Genomic DNA, 25,251 nt, shown 5'->3' with positions numbered 1-25,251 from the left:
GAGATTTGCTGTATCTGATAAAGATTAGGTTTCTCAGCTCGTAATACCATACTATTACTTTTCTTTTGTTAGTCTTTCAACACCTACACTCATGCATTGACACAATATCAAGTAGGAAGAGGAAGAATAGCCTTGTATTTAAGGTACTGAACAGGGATTAAAGAAATTTCGGTCCTTTTCGTTGCCTCTGCCAGAGACTTTTGTGACCACATACAAGTTACTTATTATTTTCTTGCCTTTATTCTTGATCTGTGAAATGGTGATTCTCCCCCCACCCTTCTCCCCACCCCCCAGCACTAAATGTTTTATTGCTGGCATCTTTGCGCTTTGTCTTCCAGGTTTGTTGCTTGAGTTCTGGAGGCATGAGGCTGTATTTGTTGCCTGGGGAGAGAGAATGGCTGGCTGGTGTAGGGGATTCAGAAATCAGAGGAGGCAAGCCTATATAAACATTTCGAAAAATAGCTTGCTCTGTTACAGGAGTCATTTTGTAATTTGTGAATAGAAGTATGTGTCATAGTTCTCCATCTAAGATGAAATGCCAGTTATCTTAATAAATTAAAAGGGGTCAAAAGGAGAAGCAGAATGTTGCTATGTGATTTTTTTTTTCCAATGACACATTTTGTTAGTTTCATCTTTTATTTAAGGTTGGTTTTAGTTCAAAGTGTGTCGGATCCCTTAATGGTGTTGGAAGTTACAGGCTGAAGTAACATATAAAGGGTTGTCATTGAACTTCTGCTGCATCAATCAGTATCTGAATTGTTTTTCTTACAACATTGTAATACAAATAAATCTTATTTTGTATCCTTTATATAAAGGTTTCATAGTAATTTTAATACACCTAACATTTTTGGATCTGAAGGTATTCTGGTGCTGTAGAATTGATTACAGCTTAATAATGCATTGCATGATGATAATGCTGTAATAATTTTAGCAAGACCATAAGCACTCTTGGCCACAGAGTTCTAAATTATAGTGTTAAATGAGATTTTGATGAAGATTTAATATCGGCATATTATATTTTTACATTTGAAATTGAATTGTGTGTTTAAACGTGCTTTATCCTAGTTGGCAACCTGCTGGTAAATAATAATGATGTCTTCAGTGGTTGTGGGATACACATTTATGTCCTTCCTGCAGATGCTTTACTCTTATTTGAGTTTTGCCAAGAATGTATTTGTTGGTATGAGTTTGCTTTTTTCTTCACTCTGTCTCAGAGCTCCAGTTGGTACCTAGTTTTGTAAAGGGAATTACGTGAGGATTTTGAAAATACTTATGAGGTCAAATCCACATGTGAAAACTAGATCACTGCTGCTTTTCAAAAGGAGGTGTTTGTTCTTGTCATCTAAGCATTAAAGAAAAACAAAATAATCCTCTATGTTCCTGCAAGTTTTTCTTGTTTCTTTGTGTTAGTGCAAGGTGAGTTCTACTTCTTTGTAGTACAATCAGGAAAAAAAAAAACACTTTTGTTGCTATTTACTTCAGTCCAAGTTAGGAGCATGGGGAAGAACACTGTTATTTCATGCATTACCGAACTTGTCTGTCTCCCAGCCTCTCATGAGTTGTCTGCAGAGGGTTGTTTTATAAAAGAAAGCTCCCGAACTGCTGTAATGGTAATGCTGTTGCTGTAGGTGCATATACCCATGATCCACAGCATAGGTAAAAGGAAAGTTCTGACATATGACATTTTGTAGGAGTTGTTAATATGATTAAGTGTTATGATTGGTGTCAGTGATTTGGTTGACTTGCTGTCATTATTTCCCTTTTATTTGTCCTTTAGTGATATTATTACAGATTATTACAGAAGTTACCAGATCACAAGCAGAAGAATGACAGCTGTCAGAGAGAAATTCCAACTCACCAGCAACTGCAAGGGTTGAGAATTTAGGGCAATGTATCATTTTGTTTGATGCTTTTTATAGATACTTTTAATAAGATTTATAGTATATATACTGTAAATACTATTTAAAAAAAAAAAAAAGTAAAGATGTTCACTCTTGATGTATTCTACCAGTGGTTACGTGCTCTAGTGAGGAATATGTTAAAAAGCCACAAATTGGACTGGTGATAGAAGTGGGCATTTACATTTAAAGACAGTAAGTGTTTGAACAGTACAGTCTGCATTGGTAAATACATGATTTTGAAATACTTTTCATGATTATGCTTAGAAATCCTAATTTATCAGACCTGGTAAACTGGTCTCTTTTTGAACAGACTCTTAATTTACTTTTCTTTAGAAGAAGTGTGGTCAAATCTCTGAGCACGTGATTTCTTTGTTCCTGAGCAGCATCTTGAAATGCTAATAAAGCTATGGTACCATTTGCTTAATGCAGAGTGTTTGATCTGTGCTTTCTTGATTCCATTATGACTGAGGCAGATGCAAAGAGCTTTCCTCTGCTGAACGGATGTCCTAGTTACAGGAGGTTATTTGTCGTTGCAAATGCAAGCAGAATGAGCCGGTGTCCTATCAGGTGTCTGTCACCAATTTCAGATTTTCTTTATGGAATCCTGCTGGCTGACTGATCATCCTTCTTCAGCTGTGATGAGCTAATCTTTCCTTGACATTGTAATCACAATTCTTGAAAGGTCTGCAGAGCAGTTGCTTGCCTCTGGTTGCTGTTGCATCTGACGTTGACATATATGTCCAGATCAGTGGCATCATTCTTGTATCTTAGTTTCATTATAATGCTGGATGGAATTAAGAATGATTATTCCTAGAATATCTCTACAGGCTTTACTTTGTCATTTGCCACACAACCAATTTTAGTAAAGGATGTGGTTATTTGCAACATCTAGTTAGGTAGATACAAGAATCTCTTACACATCGTTGTTCTCGCTGTATGTTTGGGGTTTGGCTGCACAGTATACTGACACTAGGCTTACAGCTTGTAGACTGTCAGATTGTCAACTTGTTCTGCACCTTTAAATTCCACCCACATTTTTTCGTTTCATGGCTAGTTTACAGAGCAGCTCTAATGGGTTGTGTATTTATTAGAGAGGTTTTGAAAGAGCACCTACATGGTTTAAAGGCATGCATACAGCAGCACAAAATTCATTACCCTGCACCACATGCTGACCATGATAATGCAGAAGAGATTGCATGTATCTTCCAAAGCATAACTTTTGGGCTATCTAAACAAAGTCTTCAGTATTTTATTTTTTTACCTTTAGAATTGAGTTTTTTTTAAACCATTGCTTGTGTAAGAGACTCTCACTGTTGACCTAATTTAAACCTTGTCTTTATTATGTTCATATTTTCCCCAGCAGTCACATGGTGTCTCTAAAGCCCCATCGTCCTGATGCGCACTTGGGTGTCTGTTCTGTTGTACGAGTGTCAGGAGTGTCAAGACGCCCATGACTTACCTGATCACCTGCGTGTCTTTCTAGAAGTATCATTTGTGTTTGCCTTTGTCCCCACCTCCAAGTCCTTCTCTAACCTGTGCTGTCTTCGCTGTCCCACGTTTTTTTAGTCTTTTATACTCACTGTGAGAGTTATTGCCATAGCCAGATAGCTGGCCGCTCTGCCAGTATGATAAATCAGACAATTCAGATATGGTACTTCTCTCACTGGCAGCAACTATCTGCACGACTTCCTGTAACTTCTTCTGAAAGAAAGTTTTGCTTTCTGAGGAAAAGTGGTTTTCCTGAAAGTTTGGGGGTTCATGAAATTTTTTCAGCTTAGTTGATCAGAATCAGGCTTTTGTGGCTTTTATAAATATGTAAAAGCAGGTTTCATGAAACTATCGGACAGACTTAAATAAGTCCTAGCCTTCTTTTATTTTTCACTTGCTGCTTTAAGTAGATTTTAAGCATTATTTTAGAATGTAACAGAATTCCAATTTAAAAATAGGGCTGGCAACAGATCAGGTGTGGGCTGAAACTTTTCAGCTTTTTAGGGGTCTTGAGCTAGCAGCACTGCCCTGATGAACTTCATTATGCTATATGAATATAAAATATTCATATAAAGGGAGATTTGCAAAGGCACCTATTTTTTCAATGCGTCTGGGAGTCTGAAATCCTAATCCCAGTTTCTTTTCTTGTTTTAAGATTGCTGATAGTATTTCTTTGAAATGTATGAACTTATGTATTTAAAAAAATAATAATACTTTTGGGATCCAAACTTTATATATATATATATATATGTATGTGTTATCCAATATTGCAGATCAAATCAGTTTCCTCACTGGGTCGCGTTGTGCGATCATTTAAAGCATTTGCAATGCCATAGCTTAGCTTCGATTATGCAGTTATAGTTGGTGAGGAGAACAATGGAAATTTAAGGTGTTGATAAATCAAGGCCTAAATTCTAATTGTTGGAGGTAGCAAATTTAGGAGTTGATGGGTTTATTAGGACAAGTCATTGTAATTGTTTTACATTTGAGCAAGACCATTGATTTCACAAAATATCTGTGATTCTTAGTGTGTCCCCTCTCGTATAATGTCATTTGTCAGTAAAAGCAGAACTGATTAGTTTCGTAATTTGCAGTTAACTAAATCTGTCAAGAAAATGGTCTTATTGTCCACCTTGTCTTTTTGTAATGAAGCTGTGGATGGGGGTTAGCAACAGTGTGTTCACCCTTGTGGAGGTCATGGAGGATGGAAGGTACTAATGCATTGTAAGCTGAAAAGCTCATGCTTGACCTTGATGCTAAAAGTTTTTCCTGTCATCCAGCAGCAGTTGAGCCTGATTTGGCTCTTAAGAAGTCAAAAGGTCTAATCAGCCTAATGAAGAATCTCAATCATTAGTACTTTAGGGAAGGAAGTGTATTAACACTCTAATAATACTGCAGTCCGTCAACTGCCATGCGCGTGCTTATAGGAGCAGTACGTAGCTGAAATGAATGGGGAGAAGCTGGTGTCACTGCGCTTGGATGTGCAGGAGAGTAGAGGAAGCTTCTGCTTGGCAGAGCATGGTTCTTTCCACATTGTTCTGGTCATGGGACAAATGCTGTAGTTGTCACATAAGGAGTCTACTTTCTTTTTCAAAGTCATGGAAATTCTTTGGCCCTGGGAAAAGGTGAACTGCCCTAAAAGAGCGACTCCTCTCATGGAGCAGCACCCAACCTGTGCACATGTTTTTAGGCAATCAGTGGAGATGGATCTTTTTCCTCCAGTTAACAATCTGTGACAATGTGTTGACTGCTGGATTAGGAGTGAGGTACATGATGTACCATCCTGGTAATTCTGGTGGTCCAATTCACCATAGGTCAGGAAAAATTTATTATAGTATGATTATTTGAAACCAAATAGCTTCTTCTCTTTCCTCATAAATTGCATTAAAAACTGATATAAGTGCTTACACCGTTTGGCTACAATGGCAAGATCAGTTAGGTGGCCACATGGTGGCTTCCTTCAGAAGCTCATGGGGAAAAAACAATGCTCTCACGTAATGCTGTGGCATGGGGTTTTGAGCAGTCATTTTAGAGGTCCTGCTATCTGCACTTTACATACTCAATGATAAGCCAGATTTCTAACATATAAAAAGCTTTCAGAAATGAAATGATAACACACTTTTTAAAGAGGATGTTTTCAGGTTTTTTTGCTATCTAATGTTGATTCTAAACTCTCAACAGATGAAAAATCCAAATACATTTTAATATGGCTATGAAAAACCCTCCATATTAATTATACATCAGTATAATTTTATCATGCTTTGCTACTTTCTTGGTTTTAATTCAGTAAATATATTTCCTTGTTATGCTGAGTATTTGTTGAGTGGAGGAAATTTGTGCCCTTATGGCAGATGCACAGCAGACTTCAGCATTAACATAACTCATTAAAATAAGATAAAAGTAGAGCTGCAAAGCAATCTCTGTCTTTTGCCAACAAGGTTGTGAAAAAAGGAAATTTCACTCAATTCGATATGTGAAAGTCTAATCTTCCTGAACTGTGGAGAGAACAGAGTAGACGTTACTGACTTGTTTGTGCAGGTTAACTGGCTGGGTCTACCAAGGCAGCTGAGCAGAATACACAAAATTTGGGTGACCGTGTGTCATATTTTGGGAACCTTAATTAAAGTTACCTTTTGGGATGATGAAAGGTTCACCAGTATTAGCAAAACATGCAGAAATCAAATGTGTTTTATATTGATAACACACGATTTGCCACAGTTTTCAACCTGTTTCTCAGTAACATGATTAAAATCTGAAAATAAACTGCAGTTTACTGAACTTTTTATAAGTTTTATTTATCTATGTATTTTGGAAGGGAAGTAAATAAAATGGACAGTGGATTCAAATCTATTCAGACAAAGCTTTTTTCAGTGTTTAATCCTCCGAACTCTGCAGGGTGAACCCATCACTTTTTGTGAAGAAACATTTGTGTCCCATCGTTCTGCTGTCATGAGGCAGTTTCTTCAGAATGCCATTCAGCTTCAGCTCTTCAAGCAGGTACTGTCTTAATTGTGCTAATGTAGAAGCAGATTCTTTTACAGTACAACTTTTTTTGTTGTTGTTGCTTTTGTTTTTACGTGTTGTTCCTATATGCCTTGATCTGTCAGCCACGTAACGAGGAAAATTCATGTAGTCAGCAGCATCTTAACTCCTGCCTGCTGGCTTTTCTCATGTTCGGGTGATAAGGCTTTATGTATTTTAAGAGATGTATTCTTCCCCCTCCAAATATCTCTGTGCTCAATTTTGATATTAGCATAGCTGGACCCAATGTATCTGCTATAAACTTTGTGCAGAAAGCATTTTACTGTTAAATGTGGTATTACTGCTACAAAAAATCTGAAAAACGTACATAGACAAACATATTTCTTTAATGAAGCAGCATACCTTTTTGAATTGGTAAACATTTTGCAAAATTTTGTTGTATTTTCATTCTATGTGGGATTTCTTCCTGATAAGAACATTGTGCTTACCGTTGAAAATGCAGAATAATAAAATCTTTCTGAAATATAAGGGATGTGTTTAAGCTCTCTTTTAATACTGATGTTGTAGTTCATTGATGGCCGCCTGGATCTTCTTAACTCTGGAGAGGGCTTCAGTGACGTTTTTGAAGAAGAGATTAATACTGGAGAATATGCAGGTAATTTCAGAGCTTGTCCTTGGTTTACTGTTTCTGGGCCATTGTGACGTAATGGGTCGATCAACAATAATCCCTTTGTAGGCTGAAGTATTAATTTTTTCTTTCCTCTTTAAGGAACTTTGTCTGAGTAATGTATTGTAGTTTAAATTCAGTTCATTTGGCTTTACAAAACCTCATCTCTACCACTTGCTGAAGTACAACTGAGAGAGTTCCTGCAGTGCAGGATACTGAAAAAACCTTGGCTTTATCCTGGATCGCCTCAAATTTCTTTTACCGAACTTTAAAATCTCAGCATTCTCAAATGTCTGAAAGACAACTCAGATAAAAATAGAAATTCCTCTCAGCAAGCAAAAGAAAAACTGTAGATATCAATTTTTGGTTTTGTTGTTTAAATTAAAATAAAATGATGGTTGTTCTGATCTGTAGTATTCATGTTGCTAGAATCACTAAGTGCTAGCACTCTGAATTTCTATCTTGTTTCCAGTTTGGTAGCATTATAGTCTGTTTTGTACTTTTTTTCTTGTGATTCTGTCTAGGTAGTGACAAATTGTACCACCAGTGGCTCTCTACAGTAAGGGTAAGAACACAATATTCTTCTAACAGATGCTCTAACTCTTACTGGACTGTTGAACAGTTCTATATGGTTGTTAACCTCCATCCCCATGAACAAGACTAACCTGTTTCCTGCAGCGTTTAGCTGTGACCAACTTGAGTTTAGCTGCGAGAAGCTAATGCACTCTTCAGGTGAAACAAAGAACAGAAGAAAAAATACACTAAAAAAAAATCACTATAGGAATTCTCACATTTTTTAACATCACTATATACGTGCCTTTAAGACAGAATTAAGTTGTCCTTTGAGAAAATAATGTGTTTTTTCTTTTCTTTCTAACAGTAAAGAAAAGGGACCATTAATAAACCAAAAACCAGTTTGTAAAGCTAAATGGTGTAAAGTGCTGAATGGAGGCAACACTATTTGGATTTTTTTTGTATCCCTTCAGTTTAGTGCTCTAGTCCTATAAATTAAAATGTAAATACTTTTAGAGGATAATATGTTATTGTAGATTATAATTTACACCTGATTTTAAAAGTCTCTTTTAAATTGATGTGATGTATCAAAAAGTGAGATATTTCTCATTTAAGGGTATGAGTCAGTAGGAAAGGTTGATTTGTTTTGTGACAGACTTGTTTTTTTTGCAGCGTTTCATTTGCCTTTTGTCCTTGTTATGAAAGGAAATGAAAGGAATTACTTTCCTTATACAAGAAGCTGGGTTCACTATTATCTTGATAATTTTGAATTAACCATACATTATAATTGGAATGTGAAAAATCCCATCATATAGTTAGATGGGTAAATATACATACATTATAGATATTAAATGCATAGGATGACAAGTAATTTTAAAATGATTGGAATGGTGACAGTTGATATAAAAATCTGTGTAATTACATTTGGCATTTCGTAACTTTTGTTAAAGATTAGCTGTTCTTTGACATAAGTAGTAAATCTTGAAACTTTTTTTTTCTGCATCTGATGTCTGGAAATTCAATTTTGCACTGAAATAAGAAAACAAAGTTTTCTAAGATTTCATTCTTTCAATTTTACCCATCTCCATTATATATCAAATAAGGTACTACGCGGCAACATTCAATGGTGTGTGGAAGATGTATAAAACACCAACTAGACTAACAGATTATTCTGTATGACATATTGCTGCCTTATGACTTATATCATGTTCACCACATGCAATTCAGCTTTTCTAGAATTCTTTATGACTGTAGTCAGATTTATTTTTCCCTCAGTTTATCCGTTTATCAACTATTTAGATCTTAGAAAGGCAGCGTGCTTTTCACAATAGTGCTATGGGATTGTTAAAAGGAAAATTTTAAAAAGATCTTATTTTTTTCAGACTGAATGTACAGGGTTTCCTGAAACTGAATTTTCTGCCTCAGATATTAATTTGGTGGGATACTTTTTTCTTAAACATGTTTAGGATTTTAATGCGATATATAGGACACTCTTGAGGGTGAGTAGAACAGTCATAGGATACTGTTTTATGAGATGACCTGTAGGACAAGGGCTCTTGTTATTAGGAGAAACTGACATTTTTTAATTTGAAGACTTCTGTATTAAACAGAATCAGAGTTCCTCTGGAAAAACAGAAAGAAAAATTAAACATGTTAATTGTGTTCTTTTTCTTCTAATTTACAATTTTAATACTTATCTGTGCTGATAAACATGGTTATCACTTTGCTAAAGTTAAGAATGGTGTTAAGAATGGACTGCTGTTTGATTTAAGAAGCTTTAATAAAATTTATTCCATTGTTACTATAATTATAGAAAGGAAGTGGAGCCATTTTAAATACAGTAAAGACCAAGGCGAACCCTGCCATGAAGACTGTCTATAAGTTTGTAAGTATCAAGTACTGGCTTACTGCTGTGATAAGAGTCTAATTATGATTCTGTTTTAACCTTCCAAATGAAACTCAAGTCTTAAACTCATTTTTATTGGACTCACAAAATTACTTAAAATATTCATTCATTTCAATTTCAATTTTAAATGGAAAAGTCATTTTGAAATTTAAGCATAATTGAAATGCAAAAGAGAATGAGAACTTGTGATTTCTTTTGTAAGTATAGATGAAACATTCTATTTGTTAAATAGAAGTATTTCTGGGAAATGGTGCCTATATGCTCTACTAAGCAGCTCTACCATCTCATCATTACTCAGTTGGAAATCATTGTTACCTCAGGTTTCTCTGCTTGCAGCTTCATTGAAGTAAGGGAATCCTCTCATTTTCCAAATTGTTCCATCTTTTCTAAATGTCAATTAATTTTCCCTAGAGATTTCTTATACCTGCTTATTTAGGTTCTGACTTACAGAGTTGCTCTTTAAATGAAAATGTTTTCAGTTCTGTTAACAAACAGCTAGTATGTTTCTGTATTGTCACGTGTGGCTGTCAGCTTCACTGTGCAAGATGAAACAGCATAGAAACAAGTGAGGATTTCTATAAGATCAATTTTAGGAAAGAATTCTACAAAAAGCATTGAAACAGCTATTCAAATTTTTTTTTCCTGTCATTTTCAACTGAGAGAGATGAGTAGGATGAGATTGACTCTACTACATGGAACAGACATCCAGAATACTGCAAGGAGGAATTTTGCAGGCTTACTATTACTATTGATCGTTAACTCGTAGCAAAGATAAACACTTAGAGTGGAAGACAGAGGGTGTGGAACGTGAAGAAAAGAAAGATGGCTTTGGCATCAAAATGGAGAAATGAAAATTTCTGTGAAATTGAATGTGTGCTTATTTTTTATTATTATTATTTTAGCTTTCTATTTGTTTCAGTATGTTTTGAGTGTCCTGTTTAAATTTTTTCCTTGCCATTTTTAGTAACTGGAGAAGGTGAATCTCAATGCACTGAAATCAAGCGTTGTCACTGCTGGAAATAGAAGGGGATTTTAACTTAAGTTAATTTTTCATGCAGGCAAAAGATCATGCAAAAATGGGAATAAAAGAAGTGAAAAACCGCTTGAAGCAAAAGGTACTTGAAGTTCTTATTCAAAATGTATAAGCACCACGTATGAAATACTTAGCCACAAAAAGCATTATGTGATCAATAGGAAGCTGTTTGATACAGTGTTGTTAGCACACTTCAAAATGCATTACCAGCTGTCCTGGATTTTTCACACTGTTATAAATATTCACAGACAAAAAAAAAAAACTGTCTTAAAATACATTAAGGCTCTGACTTAAACCTACAAAAGCCAGAAAATTGCGTGTTCTATTTGGAGTGGTCCCTCTCCTGTCCATTGTGTTGGGGCACTGTGGGGACTCTACGTGAACTGGGAGATCCTTCCTACTGTAATGGCAGTGAGCTTTTTTCCAAATGGCAAATTGTTGTTATTTCTACAATTATCTCTGAGGAAAAATATCATAGTCTCTCTCATTGGGCAAAAGATTTATACGTTTCATGAGTGTATACTGTAAAGTTTAGGCACAAAGGAATTAAATTAGAATTGGTGTTCATTTCAAATCTGATTTTTTTTAGCAAAAAATATTCAAATTATTTGTTGTTCTTTGAATCTGTTTTTGTTTGTAAACAGTGCAATGCCAAGAATGCTGAATTGTGTTAGAGGAGAGTTTTACCCAATACTTGTTGCTCCTTTTAATCCAGAAGCATGGTCATTTTGATGCTTACTTTATGGATGAATGGTTCATTCTGTTATAGGTTTATTTCAGATATTCTATTTATTTTGTGAAGCAGAGCTAATAGTATGTTTTAGAAAAACAAGATAGCTAATCCATTAATATAAGTGAAGTTCTTATTTAGAATTTTTATTCAATTTGTTGCATAATAGTTGTGGTTTTTTAATCTATGCCATCTCAGTATTTTTTCACTAAATTTCTAAACCATCATCTTAAGATAGCACTGCAAATGTTTTTGTACAGCAATAGAAATCTGCCTACACATGTCCACAAAATATTAATATGAAGGGACTATTCTGTAGCCAGGTTATAAACTCATGAAGTTAACTGTATGTACAACGCAAATACTGTTCACACTAAGTACTCCAGCAAATTGCTAGAGATTTTTGAGAAAGATAAGACTGCTTCAGATGCTTTTAGTTATATTACATTTTATCACGTTTACTACTTTGTATGTGACCATTTTGGGTATAACATGAAAATATTAATTAGAAACATGAAACAGTTTTCTTGTGCATGGAAATTTTTATGTTATTCCATGTTTCACTTCTGGACGTAACCTTCATGAATAATAAAATGTTTGCACTTCTCATGTTCATTTCTAAAGCAGTTGGTGGTGTGTGAAATGACCGGATTGTTTTCCTGTATTTTAAACGCTAATATAATTGTATGCCATTCCGTGATATTTGTATAAAAGGCTGAGAAACATTCATTCATTGTTTTGTTCCATTATTTTTGTTTTCCTAGTCCTTCAAGAAGCAAACATTCTTTTTTAAAAACACATAACATTTACAAAAACATGGCCAAATTTCACCTGCCTTACTGTATGGCATTTCCATAAGATATTTAAACATGCTTGTTCAACATATGCTTTCACAACAGCTTAAAAGACTTCCGTGAGTAGTTGATGCATACTACTCTACCTCTCCTTTCTTCAGTAAGTCTGTTCTTTTCTGCCCTATTCTGTTCTCCATTTTAAGTGCAGTATAAGAAGATAACTCTAAAAAGAGGTATTGCTGTATTTAAGGTGATAAAAATAACAAAAATTGTTTTGGCCACCTTCATGTATTCTTTTTTAATCCAAATATTTGTGCTGCTCTGTTGATAGATCTGTTAGATGAAAATTGGTGAGGATTCACTAAGAACGTTGTATTTTTCATGTATTTACTTGCAGCGAGTGCAAGTGTTCTGTGTTTGAAATTCTGGTGGTGTTAAATACTAAATTTCTGCAAAGTTCGGGGTGCTAGTCTTTCATCTTCTACGGATAACCTAAGGTTGTTTTTAAACTGAACTTACTGTCCACTGCATTTAAAAATAATATTTCCCATTATTAATACAAAAAGTATGCTGGCCACTGGTAAGGAAGTCAAATATAAACATCCTTTTTACAGTTTTCACTGCCAAATATGTGCAGCTTCTATACAAGATAGAATTTAAAAATGCAATAAAGCTAGAGGTCTGCTTCCTACAACTCTGCATAGCAATGATGACCTCTTAAATATAATCAAGAGCCCATTTTGCCCTTGGTCTGCTCCAGTCTTGGGTTTGAATTGCAAATGGGAAATGCAGGATTGACCTGTTGAGAGGTCGCTGTGGTGTGTGTAAGGTCCTTCTTTAATATGATAGTAGAGATTGAATGGGGCTCTATTTCCATCCCTTGTTCATTTCTGGTACAGTATTTCAAAGCAACAGAAATAGTTTTCAGAAGATTCTTATGAGTGGTAGCAAATAATTGTTAATAGATACAGCATGGTAGCTGTATTTTGTATCTGCTACAGTACCTTTTTCTTCTTTTTCTTTCTTTCTGTCTTTCTCTCTTTCATTCCCTTTTTTTTTTTTTTTTTAATAAAGGCAGCTTTTTCTGTTTCACAAATGGACCATGGTGGTCAAGTCACTTGGTTACTGGCTTGTTTGAAGCTTAACTACATAGAATTAGGAAGAAGGAGGAATGCGAATAGTACCGTCCTCAACTTTCAGTAAGGAGAATGTAACTTACTGAAAGCTTATGGATAAGACAATTTATATAAATGGTAGGGCACTTGGCATTAATGTATTCAACATTATTTTACTTGCTAGAGCCCTGTGTGGCTCTAGTTAATGTCTGTTATCAATGGGCTGTTGTCAGTGCTTTATTATCAGTACAGCTAGAAACCTCTCATTTAGAGGTTTATAAAATAACCCAAGGAATCCGTCTAAAGGTTCTGGCAAGAGTTTCTTGTGCTTCTAGTAGATGGTATTTGTATTTCACTATATAAGGTTCCTAGAAAAATTAATTATGCATACTTAAGCTGATGAAAATCTTATTCATCTTAAACTACATATGCATAAATATATCTTACTCATGCTCTCAAGTTCCTCCTTTAAAATAAATAGGTAGCAAAGACTATTCCTGGACAGACATTTGTTACGTGAAGCACCATCTATATGTGGAGTTAGTTGTGGAGATAGATATCTGTCATTCTCTTTTTCCAGTAGTTAATAAAATATTTTTTTTCCTCAAGCAAAAGGTCTTTTTGTTTTTAATAATACTCTTAGATTATCCTTTCTTTTCATTCAAATGACCCTGAGGCATTACTAGGTTTTTGTATTTCTGGAGAATTTTTTTGAGCAATGAACAACTTTATCACCTTCATTTTTTTTTGCCATCTATTTTGACAGGAATAGGACTCATGCTTTTTGTTGTCTTGAATAGTATGTATGACTTTGCGTAGTTTAGGAATGTCTTGCTGGCTTATACAAAATCCCATTTTGGGAACATGTCAGAACTGAGCAGTCAGACGTAGGACATACCTACACGGAATGATGCATTGCAGTACAAAGAACTGCTCACGAGCACCAGCCAAACAGGTACACTTACACAGCATGGCTTCAGGTGGAAGTCCTAACAGTGCTCTCCAAAGCAATGTAGAAACATGAGGCAGCTTTCTCACTGGAAATCCTCTCCATCAGGTGACATGCACATGCCTACCCTGCTTTTCTGTTAGTACCAGGAATGGTGACTGCTTTTTTTTAAGGCCATCCTGCGCTGTGGCCCACTGTAGTGCTTCGGTTGCTCAGGTGCTCAAGCTGGAGAATTGCTCTTACAAGTAGACATTTGCAAGCCCTGATATTTTACTGAAACTGAAGTTCAGAATCAGTTTCTCCTGCTTTCCTGTTGTGGTTTTCTCTGTCTTGTACTTCCCACTGATTTCTGAATAACTGTATTCAAAGTCTGTTAGTGGACTGAAGGTATGTCACAGATGGCTGTGAAGTAGAGTTGTCTACTTTCCGGTTATAGAATTGCCAAACACTCTGACATTGAATCATTGCAAAGCTACGTGGAACCCTTATTTGGGACATTTAAAATCAGGTTTCTGGTTTCATTTGACTCAAAGTGAGCTTCTGTGAAGCACGTTTTGCTTTGATGACTGAAGCCGTGTTGTTCATTTGTCTGCCTCTTTGGAATTTTGAAAAAATGAAGAGGTATTGAATCAGTTAATTCTCATACTTTATAAAATAAAAAATAATAAAATTTTTGACTGAAATCTGCTGCAGTTTCCTTGAAAGACTATAACAAACCATGGAAATACGCTTTAGGAACAAGTTATCTTTTTTTATTCAATTATATCATCAGAGAAATACAGCAAATCTATAGCAATAAAAGCAGCAAGGATTTGCAGTGATCGTTAAACATCTTAGGGGATTTTGCTTAGTGGCTTGAGCTGTTTATATCTTTTGTCTCCTCCCTTTCCAACTATCCTTATGCCCATACTTTTGCATCTAAATTTTTCTGGAAATTTTGCCTGTTTTGGAAGGTGCTTTGCTTTCCGTTGATTCCCAGCTGTCTGTGGCCGCGGTTGGGGCTACAGCTCCAGCAGAAACTCCGTGGTGCTGGGAATGTTGCCTGCTCAGTACAAGTCAGGTGTCCTCGAATGTGCTAGACAAATTTTCGGTATGTGCAGAACAGGTCTGAAGCTTGGTGCACATGTAACATGGCTATGCATGTCTAGAAATACTTAAATGAAGTTTTTATTTCATTTTGTTACGTTTCAGAAGAGCCTCTGTTGCTGCCATAGTTTAAGCCAGATCCCTTGGTAGGTTATTGCTGTTCTGGAGCCTACGTAGGAATTTGACAGAAACTTGTGTTTCTCATCATTGAGTTGTTAGGGGTCTCTGTTACTAATTCAGTGTACTTTGTAGTATTTTATAAAGACGAGGCAGCATTTTGCCGCTGGTGGAGGGAGAGGGGAGGAAAAAGTTTTTCTCTCTGGTTTGTCCTTACGAAGTTGTTAATTTCCCCACGATCCTTATGCCCATATTGGTGAACCAGTGCTCTACCAGCTGGATCTAAAAAGGTCTCTTGGCTTCTCTGTGGAGCAGACAAAGCCCCTTAGAAAGTCCATCCAGCTTTTTGTTTCATTTGACCTAAACACATTAGGTCAGTCTGTGTCCAAAGGAACCATTTCTAATTGGCCATCAGCTTACATGTCTCATTATTGTACCTTAGCAAGACGGAAACTTGAGGGGGCATGTCAAAGGTCAGTGAATCAAAGCAATGTCTGTGTCAGCAGCCAACCTTAGGTCAGTCTTGCAGAGCTACAGTGTGTGCAGGTTTCTCTCTATATTTACCAAGCATTATTTCCTTGACATTGTTGCAAAGAGATTTAAGGTTTGGGGCCCACTGCGTTAGAGAATGTTTCTCAACTTTCAAACTCTTCTGCTTTTGTTTCCTTATGTCTGCATGCCTTTGTCTTTTTCAAAACCTATGTTAGACATACCATACATACACTTGCCAAGTCTTGTAACCTAGGTTGATGGGTCACTTTATTTCTGAAGATGAGGAGTAATGTCAAAAGCAAAGCAAAACAAAACAAAAAAAGCATCCTGCTAGGCAGCAGTTTGTTTTTATACAGTCTCCTGAAGGCATACTCAGTATACACAGACTCAAAGATGAAATACAAAGCTAACTAAGCTGTGAGTTTGATCTCTCCTTGCCGCTTCCACAAGTAATTGTTCTATTACAAATCATTCTGTGAAGTACATAAGTAGAATTACTGTTTTCATTTAGGTTTACAAAATAACAGAATAGCACTGTTCCTAGGTTTCTGTTAACTTTGTTCTTAGAATGGGAATGTTTGGTTCTCTGTATATATTTCCTGGCTTTTTCATGTTTAACTCGGACATTTTATTGAATGTATCTGTTTGCATGCACCATTGGTATTTGGCGGAGAGAATGGTTGTGTACAAAACCTTTGACTGACAAAGTACAAAAAAATGTTTTATTCTATTGATTTTTCCTTTTCTGTTCTTTGTTTTTATTTCCTAACGTCAAAATGGTTAGTCAGCGTTATCCTCTAGCATCCCCATTGTGCACCTTACCTTTAATCGAGAAGGTTCTGAGCCATGCTATTCACCTTTTGCTACCATACAGGACGTTGCTGAGAATGGGTGTTCTGCTGCACCAGAGCAGTCTCTACCAAGGACAGCACCTTCTCCATTGGTTGAAAAGAAGGACCCTAAATTAAGAGAAGAGAGAAGACCAATCACAGTACATTTTGGTCAGGTATGTGTTGGGGTTAGGTTTCTTTAAATTGTGTGGCTCAGGAAAGAGCAGAAATAGTTCAGAAAAAAATCAAAATAACAAATATGCCATTCATTTCTTTATTTTATGCAACTGAATGATATTGTTACAGGTTTATGACTGTTGTATCTGTATAAATGGGATTCTAAAACCTGATTTTCTGGGGCTTGCTGATTCATTTTGTTCAAATGATGATTTTGAGGAAAATAAATTCCAAGTTAATTTTTGGCGGGGAAAAAGTCATAATTATTATAGCAATTTTAGAAGCTATTTTACAGGGGTTTTTTTAGCATGCAAATACTATAGCCCTCAGGATTGAGGATGTATCATTTGAAATGTTCTCTGTTATCTAGCCAGGTCATTAGTGTCAATATGGAACATGCAACTTTTAAAGGATTTTACCATTCTTTGATAATTAAATGTAATAAACTAAAATGAAAAAATCAATTAATAGCTTATTTGTATACTCTGTATTTCGGTATTGACAACTGAGTTGTGCACGTTAGTTACTCTTAAAATGTTTCTTTCAATATGTTTGCAAAAGAGTGTGTTTAGTTGTGTTTTTAAGAGCTAATTATTTTGACAATGCTTTTCCATGATAATCACAGTAAATTCAACATACAGTGTTTACTATTAGGTTGCCAGTGTTGCCTTACTCAAGAATAATATAATTTCTTTGCATTCGAAAACAGAAGTTAATATTTGATTTCTTCTAAGGAAACACAGTGTGACTATAAAACAATTGTATAATGAATGGGAATTATAAAATATGAAGCAAGCCAGATTTTCAGATAAGTATTTATTAATAGAAACAAGTCAGTATAACTGCACTGACTGCTTAGGTATTAAGTAGAAGTGCATATAATCATTGCTCAGGGCAATGTTGTCTGTATCGTTTCAGAATTTGATTCATTTCTTTCAGAACTTTTTTGAGTGTGCTAAATGTAAGTTCTTGGAGGCTTTTTTTTTTTCCAACAGAATCTCTTCCAATTAAATATTTGCAGTAGCAATTTATTTTTCACTTACTTTCTGTGCCAATACAGTTGAAAGGAATTGGGGCTACTGGTGAAACATAGCCATCTAGTTCTGGCAGGAAAACATGACATTTCATTTAGAACAGTCAAAAATCCAGATAATATTATGATCTATGTTCAGGTTTTGCCTTTAGATTTTTATGAGGGATGGTTCAAACATTTTGGTAGATTTCTGAAATATATAATCAAGTGGAAACTGTGAATTTAAATTCAAGAGTTTTTTTTAATGGTCACTTTCTCTGTGTCAGAAGAAACGTGCACTGCCTACGGTGAAAGACTTGCTTGCTAAATGCTTATTGCTGTCATTATGTTACAAATGTCAGTTTCCAAAAAATCTTCCAACTTAGCAGTGTAGGGCTATCTCACTTAGACCCTTTATCCTTTCTTGAGTTCTTTTTTTCTGATAGCCCAGTGCCAAACTGAAAATTAAATCATGCTTTCATTCAAAAGGAAAATATGTTCAGGTTTATGAAACATAAATTAAGACTATTGGGAGGGGAAAAAGCAGCATTTACTGTTTAAATGTGAGATGGTTTCTAACTAGTGATTAAAGAGAGAGATTTTAGTGTCACTTTTAACTCTGTCTGAATACAGTAGGTGGGAACAATTAAAAAGCCACAAGAACTCTGAAATAAGGGCTGTTTGTGCATTCACAGTTCTTATAAACTGAAGAGGATGAAAGAGGCTTTTTTCTCATTGTCACTTGCTTTCCGTGTCTGCTAGTATTATGCTGGTGTATATGGCAAAGGCAGACTTTTTTAAAATGCATGCATGCGGATTAGGGTCAAGCCCTACGTATCAGTAATGCAGTAAGCCTCGTCCATACCACTGCAGTGAGAGAGCCTACCAACAGCAGCGAGATGCTTTAATTGAGACATGCTGTCAAAGTGACAAACACATTTGCATACAGTCTATTTATTTTCGTTGGAAAGGTCTGCAGTCTGCTGTTGGTTGAACATTCTTAATCAGCTCGCTGTAAGTGAGCCGGCAGCTAGCTGTCCTATGCTAGGTGCTTCTCTTCATTACATGACAGATTAGCTAAAGGGGGATGGGCTGGCAAGCCAGCAGCAACCTTTAATTTTAACTCATTATCTCTCAACATATAGTGAGTTAGTTTCTAGCTTTTCCAAATACAGTTGTGTATGCGCAGTTGTTAGGGTACAAAAAATGCCAATAAAATATCTTGAAATGCCTTTGAATGTATAGCGCTTCAGCTGATTGTTCTAAAAAATTTAGCAGCAATTATCTAACTGTATGAGATTTTGTAGTGTTGTAGCTCATCTTGGTGCGTGGTTATCAGACATTGTTTGAGAGGGCTGTTTATTATGGAATTAACAGTGGATTCTGTAATGCTAAGACATTGTAGAAAAGCTCTCCATAGGGGAAAAGCTCTCCTTGACTATGAGAAGGATTTTAGCCAGATAACCTAGGACAAGGAAATAAAGATTTGAACAAAGCGTTCTTAATAAGACTGTAAGAAACTAGCGTGGAAGGGTGTGACCACAGTTTTTAATCTTTGACTTTGCATGCTCTTTTTTGGTTTACGCAGGGTGTAGCTTTAATGTTAACCCTCAGATCAAGCAAGTATAAGGAACTATCATCAGGGACTCCGAGGCAATGCAGCTACTCAACAAGTAGCGAGAGCGATACAGGGAGCCAGGGTTTCATGAATGTGAAGAAGGGGGGAACAATTTACAAACCTCTAGAAATAAGCAAATTAATAGTATATAGTACTGAAGATTACTGTCTGTTTGGGGGAAAACTGAGGTTAATTATAGTAGAAGATGTGGTGTTTCAAGGAACATCCTTTGTGAAAATCTTATTATTGCTTGCTTTCTTCCTGCTTTTTGCCTTATAACCTGACCAAAACCTACTTATAACCTCTCAATACTCTACTGCATGTTCAGCCACTGCCATAGCTGACCTTGGGATCTTTCCCAGTGCTGCCAGGCAGTGCAAGCACTGTTAGCCCACCAACATGGGGGTTCAACAGGAGGGGGTGGAACAATTAATACAAGTAATGTGCAGCTCAGTTATTTGTAGCTTTTGCTTCCGTGCATGCATGTACGCTTTTTAGCTAGAGTATGTGTATTTAGATTTGTCATCTTTTGGCTGTGTGGAAAATAAATACTGTACTTTGTCACTGTGGTTATTTTGAACACATTCCTTGTCCGTGCAAGCAGCTATTAGTGTCTACTGTCACAGGACCTACAGCTTGAACCCTTGAGGTCGGTTGTCATACTGGACCTGGTTAGGCTTTTTGTGGGTCTTCCCTTTTTGTTGCTGCCCTAATGACTGCAGATATTTTGGTTCTCTTTATTGTTCTTTTACCTTTTTAATTTTATCTTTTTATTTTCAAAATACAGGTCTTTTCATAGTATCTTTTCAGATTCGGAGCTTACATTAGTACTGCTAAAGTCGTGTGTTTTTGCTACAAATGTCCGCTTCCATCACTGATCTATTATTGGCTAGCTACAATGATAAGGATGCTACACAGAGCATAACAGTAAGCAGTCTTAGAGCTCTTCCACTCTGTGATTTTCATTTACTGATTGATCTGTATTGCATTTGAATGTTGTCTGATTCCAGAAGTATGTTGTCTGGGGAGCTTTTAATATCTCTACACCCTAAATGAACATGACTATTTATTAGCTGCCTTTATGCTCCCTCCCCCTAAGCCCCTCAAAACAAGAAATAGAATAGGGCATTTTCATTATTTTCTTTTTACAAGACTGAGCTGTCCTGATAAGGTACTTTTGGTTTTTGGGGAGCTTTAGAGGCAGAAGTCTCAAATATCCCATTCAAGTATTTGGATAAGGAATATTTATACGTTATATATGTTATAGACAAAAAGCAAAGAATCTGGGAAATGCAGGCATCTCTTTAATGATGATCATTGTTACTTTTTCAAGTAACACAAGCAGCTCTCCAAAATAGCTTGCTGAGTTTTTAACGAGCAGCAGCCTTTCTCAAAACTTTTAAGTATTTATTTTTGCATTATCTAAAGGGACACACACACACATAAAATCAATGATTTTGCAAAGGGAGGAAGGTAGTTTAATATCAAAATCAGATATTTTAGAATCCCTTTCCTTCATAAGACAGTTTTTTACTATGCTTCTAGTACACTGGAAGGGCTGTGAAAAACACCTACCATGTCTGTGTACGACAGCTAGGAGAAGAAATGCTGTACGATTTTTAAATGTTTGAAACTTTACTTAGATCAGTGGACGCATTGACAGGTCACTTTAAGTATTGCAATTGTGCGTCCTGTTGTGTGTAGGTATGGCTTCATTAGAACCTGTAGCTTTGTGCAGTCTGAGGTTGTGGGTGCTACATGGTCAAACAGAGCACTATGTTTGGCAGAGTAGCAGCTCTCTTGGGGATTAAAGAGAACACTTCATTTTCAAAAAATGTACTTGTTTGTTTGTTTTTATACACCCTTTTTGTTATAACACGCTTTTTTTTTTTTTTACCTACCCTTCTTCTAATGAAGTTTCTGCTATCCATACTACTTTCTACCACTCCACCAGAATCAAGTCTTGCAGCTCCTGTCAAACACTGCACTGACTGTTCCTACAAGAACCTTCTAGTTCATACAAGATCATTACCTGTGCCCAGTCTTCACATCAGTCTTTGGGAGGTGATGTGGGTGAGCCTAGATTCTTTAAAAATAAATGTACATTTGGGAAGATTCTTTCTCTGGAGCTTTTAGTCAGTAGTGCAACTGGTCTGGTACAGTTAAAACAACAAATGATGATAAGATGCCAAAATCATTGTTGGGGAAGTGTGTCATTTCATTAGAAGCAAGATATACTGGGAGATCTGTTCAGCTCTGTAATTATTTCTAGTACAATTAGAATGTCTGTTGTCAGCTTTGGTGTGTTTATGTTTTTGTGGCTTATTTATATTTACCAGCAAATAGAATATTTTATTCCATTTATGTGACAAAAGGTAAAGCCTAACAGAATACAAAAGACTTCCAAGTGTGTCTTTGCTTAAGAGATTCAATCATATTCTATTATCAATGCAGACTAGGGAGAATTAGTATTTCAGGGACTAATGTAATAGTAATGAAACAAATAGAAAATATACTCATGTAGTAAATTAGCTTATCAGACTGTGAAAAGGTTTGTTCAAAGTTCTTTCTTGAGATGATTCTTCTAGCTATTAAACTTTCATACGCCATAAAATTGAAATTGCCAGCTTATTTGCTGTTTTGTTCATTTGCTGTGAAGGAACTATACAGACTTGTACATTTTTTCCATTCATAATCTGCACCTAACATGCAGAATGAAGAACTCTGCTTTATAGGGCAGGTTTCTTCTTCAAGAAGATTAAACAGCATTAAGAGGTCAGGAGGAGGATGGGGAGAGACCCAGCCAGCTACATTCCAGAAATGCAAAACTGGATCGATGAGGACAGAGGCAAGCAGAGGGAGGGATTATCTCCAGTGTAAAAGAGATCAAGTAAGGAAGGGAGGAGGGCTGCTTTGCCAGACCCTGTGACTCCCTTCACACCCAAGTGCATTGGAATAATAGCAGATTCCCCTGGATAACAGCAAGCATTGTGTGGAACTGTGGTAGAAACCAAAGGGGAAAGGGGAAAACAAGTTCATTTTGTGATATTTATGCAACTGTATGCTACAATGGCAAAGCCAGCCTCCCATTCTCCTTGCCACTCTGAACTATCCTGACAACAGAGATAATTAAGAAAATGAGCTTCCATTCTTCTCTTCCCCACTGATGAGCAATATGGTTTCCCTGCTCTTTCGGCTGAACCACAGAGTTTCCTCCCTATCTCTGTTTGATTCTTTATGGATTTAGTAAAAGTATAAGCCTGATTCTTTAAAACTCTTCTATCTTCAGAAAACATAATTCCTACCCTCATTTCTTCTCGCTACTGTGTTTGACTGATCCTTTCGGAAAGGACTTCAGTGTTGCAAAATAGAAGTCAGTTGGTGAGAAATGAAAACGTGTTGGCCCGGAAGCACTTGTCCATCTAATGTCTGCTTGAGACTACTGAAGTGTCTTAGCAAGTTCTTAGGGGACAGTGTTCTTAGTAAGGGGAATAAAAACAATGTCAATGGACATGAAAATAATTCATTTGATTGAAATTCTGCTTTGTGATGTGCAAGATTTGCAGAAATGACAATCCATGGGATAGGAATTATCTAACTAAAAGGCCTGCACTCTTGTCATGCGTGTAAATATTTGACAAGTGAGACCTGGCTCTCTCTTTACAAAGATATACACCACCTGCAGAGCATACCCAAAGGTTACTGCCTCTCATGCAAACACTTGCCAGTATTTCGTAATGAGCAACCAGACAGGTATGTCATCTTTGGCTGCAACAGCAATACAGCATGCATGTAGCTCATATTACATAGGAATTCAGACTTTGCAGTAAGATTTTGTGGCTCCAGAACTGCATCTAGCAGAAGTGTTCATTTCACGAAGCATATTCTGGGCTTTGGCTTTTACTATTTGCCAACTGTCTTGGCATTGCAAGTACTTCTTAGAGGGGGGTGTTAGAATAAATTCACTGCCCTGGGTACACGCAAGTCATATACCATAATGGTTGGATGTATGGAGAAAATACTGTGGTTGAGCTGACCTCCTAGGACTCTATGACAAGCAGTAGCAGCTGTAACATGTCTGTGCAGAATTTCCTTGTTAGTCCTGTTATGTTGAGGAACCCATAAATACCTTGTAGAGAATATCTTGGTCCATCACTGCTGGCATGTGGAAGCAGAATTGTGCTTTATAAATAATACATACATATAAAGTAAATACATCAGTGCATGCAAGGCTGACCAAATCATCTAGATTGACAACTTGAGAAAAAGCTCAGCAAGTCTTATGGATGACTTGCTTAGTTTATCAGTGCAGATCAGCATCCAGAAGCTTCTTATGTGTTACTTTGCAGTTAGGCCAGAACTGTCTGAATTGACCTCTGAGGCCCCTGGATTAAACTAGAACATAAAAGGGAGAGAATATGAGAAACATATGATTCTCCAAACTGCTAAGCCCTCTGTGATTGCTTATTTGGCCAGGCATTTGTTGGATTTGCCCTTCAGAGCTGGTCTGATTAACACCTAGTAAAATGGTTGCACAGTGCTATGCTACACATACAGGAGCCATGTAATTTTGTATGTTTATATGGAGGAATATCACCCTAATTATGCAGACTTTCTGAGTGAATGATGAAGCTGAGCCAAACAGATAGTCATTGCTGTTTATAGAATTCCTTAAATGAAAGACCAGCTCTCTCTCTCTCTCTCTCTCTCTCTCTCTCTCTCTCTCTCTCTCTTTTAATACAAGTATTCTGCTTGCTAGAGAGGAATAGCTGTTAATAGATAATAAGGGATATGTCTGTTTTCCAACACTTTAAATCATGTGGGTTGTGTGATCTTGGTTTGAATTCCACTATCAGGCCCACAGAAAGCCCAGTGTAAAGCTGACAAAATGACCGGTTAAAAAAGAAAACGGGCAAAAATAGTGTGATTTTTTCTTTATATTTAAAATTGCATTGCTGTATTTTCCAGTGTTTTAAATGAAAAATATATGTAGTTAGTTCCGTGTTGACAATGTCCTTGAGGATTTGACAGTGAGATTTTCCAGCAGTTGCTCTTCGTTAGAATCCTGGTGGTGTTTAATAAGGCAGCCGAACTGCTGGCACCTTCGGTTCTTGTTTGTTCTCCGAGGGCTCGGGGCTGCTGCAGTAAGCACATCGACCAGGGCTGATCATTACAAGGGCGTACGCCACCATGAATAAAAATGTCACACGTTTTCCCATCTCACAGCGGTACAAAATGTCAGTCCTGTCAAACAGACATTGCAGGTAGCAGTGAGCAGTCAGTACAAATTGGGAAGCCGAATATTCCCCCAGCTTTCTGATATTCTTCATTTGAAACAGAAGAAAAACAGTTGTTAACCTATTAGCTGTGATTTTAAACTCTGCTGAGATAGTAGATGGATAGACTTTAACACATAGGGATAAATATATTCCTGGGGTCTGGGATTTTTTGCAACACATCTCTCCATCCATGTATGTTGAGAAATAGATAGAATGAAAAGAAGCCACTATAAAATACACCTCATTTTGGTAGAAGTCCTTTGGAAATTTGAAAGTCTGCTCAATTAGATTCTTCCTCAAAACTCTTCCCTGTTTATCTTTGTGAATAGTTCTGAAAAACCTCCTTGCTGTTCTGCTGGTCATCCAGAACAGGCAGTTTTCTTTCCTGGTCTTTTCGTCCTGAAGTAAAGTAACAAGTGATTGTGATTTCTGTACAAATGAGAGTTTCGCTGCTTTCAGACATTACGCAGACTGTATAGGGTAGAGTCCATGGGATATGCTATCTTCTGGATGTTAGGTCTGTGTTAGCACTATGAGCATAGCTGTGTGTTCACTGAGTTAT

General features: G+C 36.5%; 1 protein-coding gene across 8 annotated transcripts in view; it reads left to right on the top strand.

Moving 5' to 3' along the window:
* Window positions 1-25,251, top strand: part of DENND1A (DENN domain containing 1A) — a 194,153-nt gene that overhangs the window by 142,493 nt on the left and 26,409 nt on the right. For all 8 annotated transcript variants that reach the window (XM_040531311.1, XM_040531309.1, XM_040531308.1 and 5 more), the window contains 6 exons: window positions 6,285-6,386; window positions 6,939-7,026; window positions 7,563-7,603; window positions 9,365-9,436; window positions 10,516-10,572; window positions 16,648-16,779. In XM_040531311.1, the coding sequence (XP_040387245.1) occupies window positions 6,285-6,386; window positions 6,939-7,026; window positions 7,563-7,603; window positions 9,365-9,436; window positions 10,516-10,572; window positions 16,648-16,779 (492 nt within the window). The remainder of the gene's footprint in view (window positions 1-6,284; window positions 6,387-6,938; window positions 7,027-7,562; window positions 7,604-9,364; window positions 9,437-10,515; window positions 10,573-16,647; window positions 16,780-25,251) is intronic.

Source organism: Cygnus olor, chromosome 19 (genome assembly GCF_009769625.2).
Source record: "Cygnus olor isolate bCygOlo1 chromosome 19, bCygOlo1.pri.v2, whole genome shotgun sequence".
Classification (NCBI taxonomy): Eukaryota; Metazoa; Chordata; class Aves; order Anseriformes; family Anatidae; genus Cygnus; species Cygnus olor.
The sequence above is the reverse complement of the archived record's forward strand: the minus strand, read 5'-3'. Positions and strand labels throughout refer to the sequence as shown.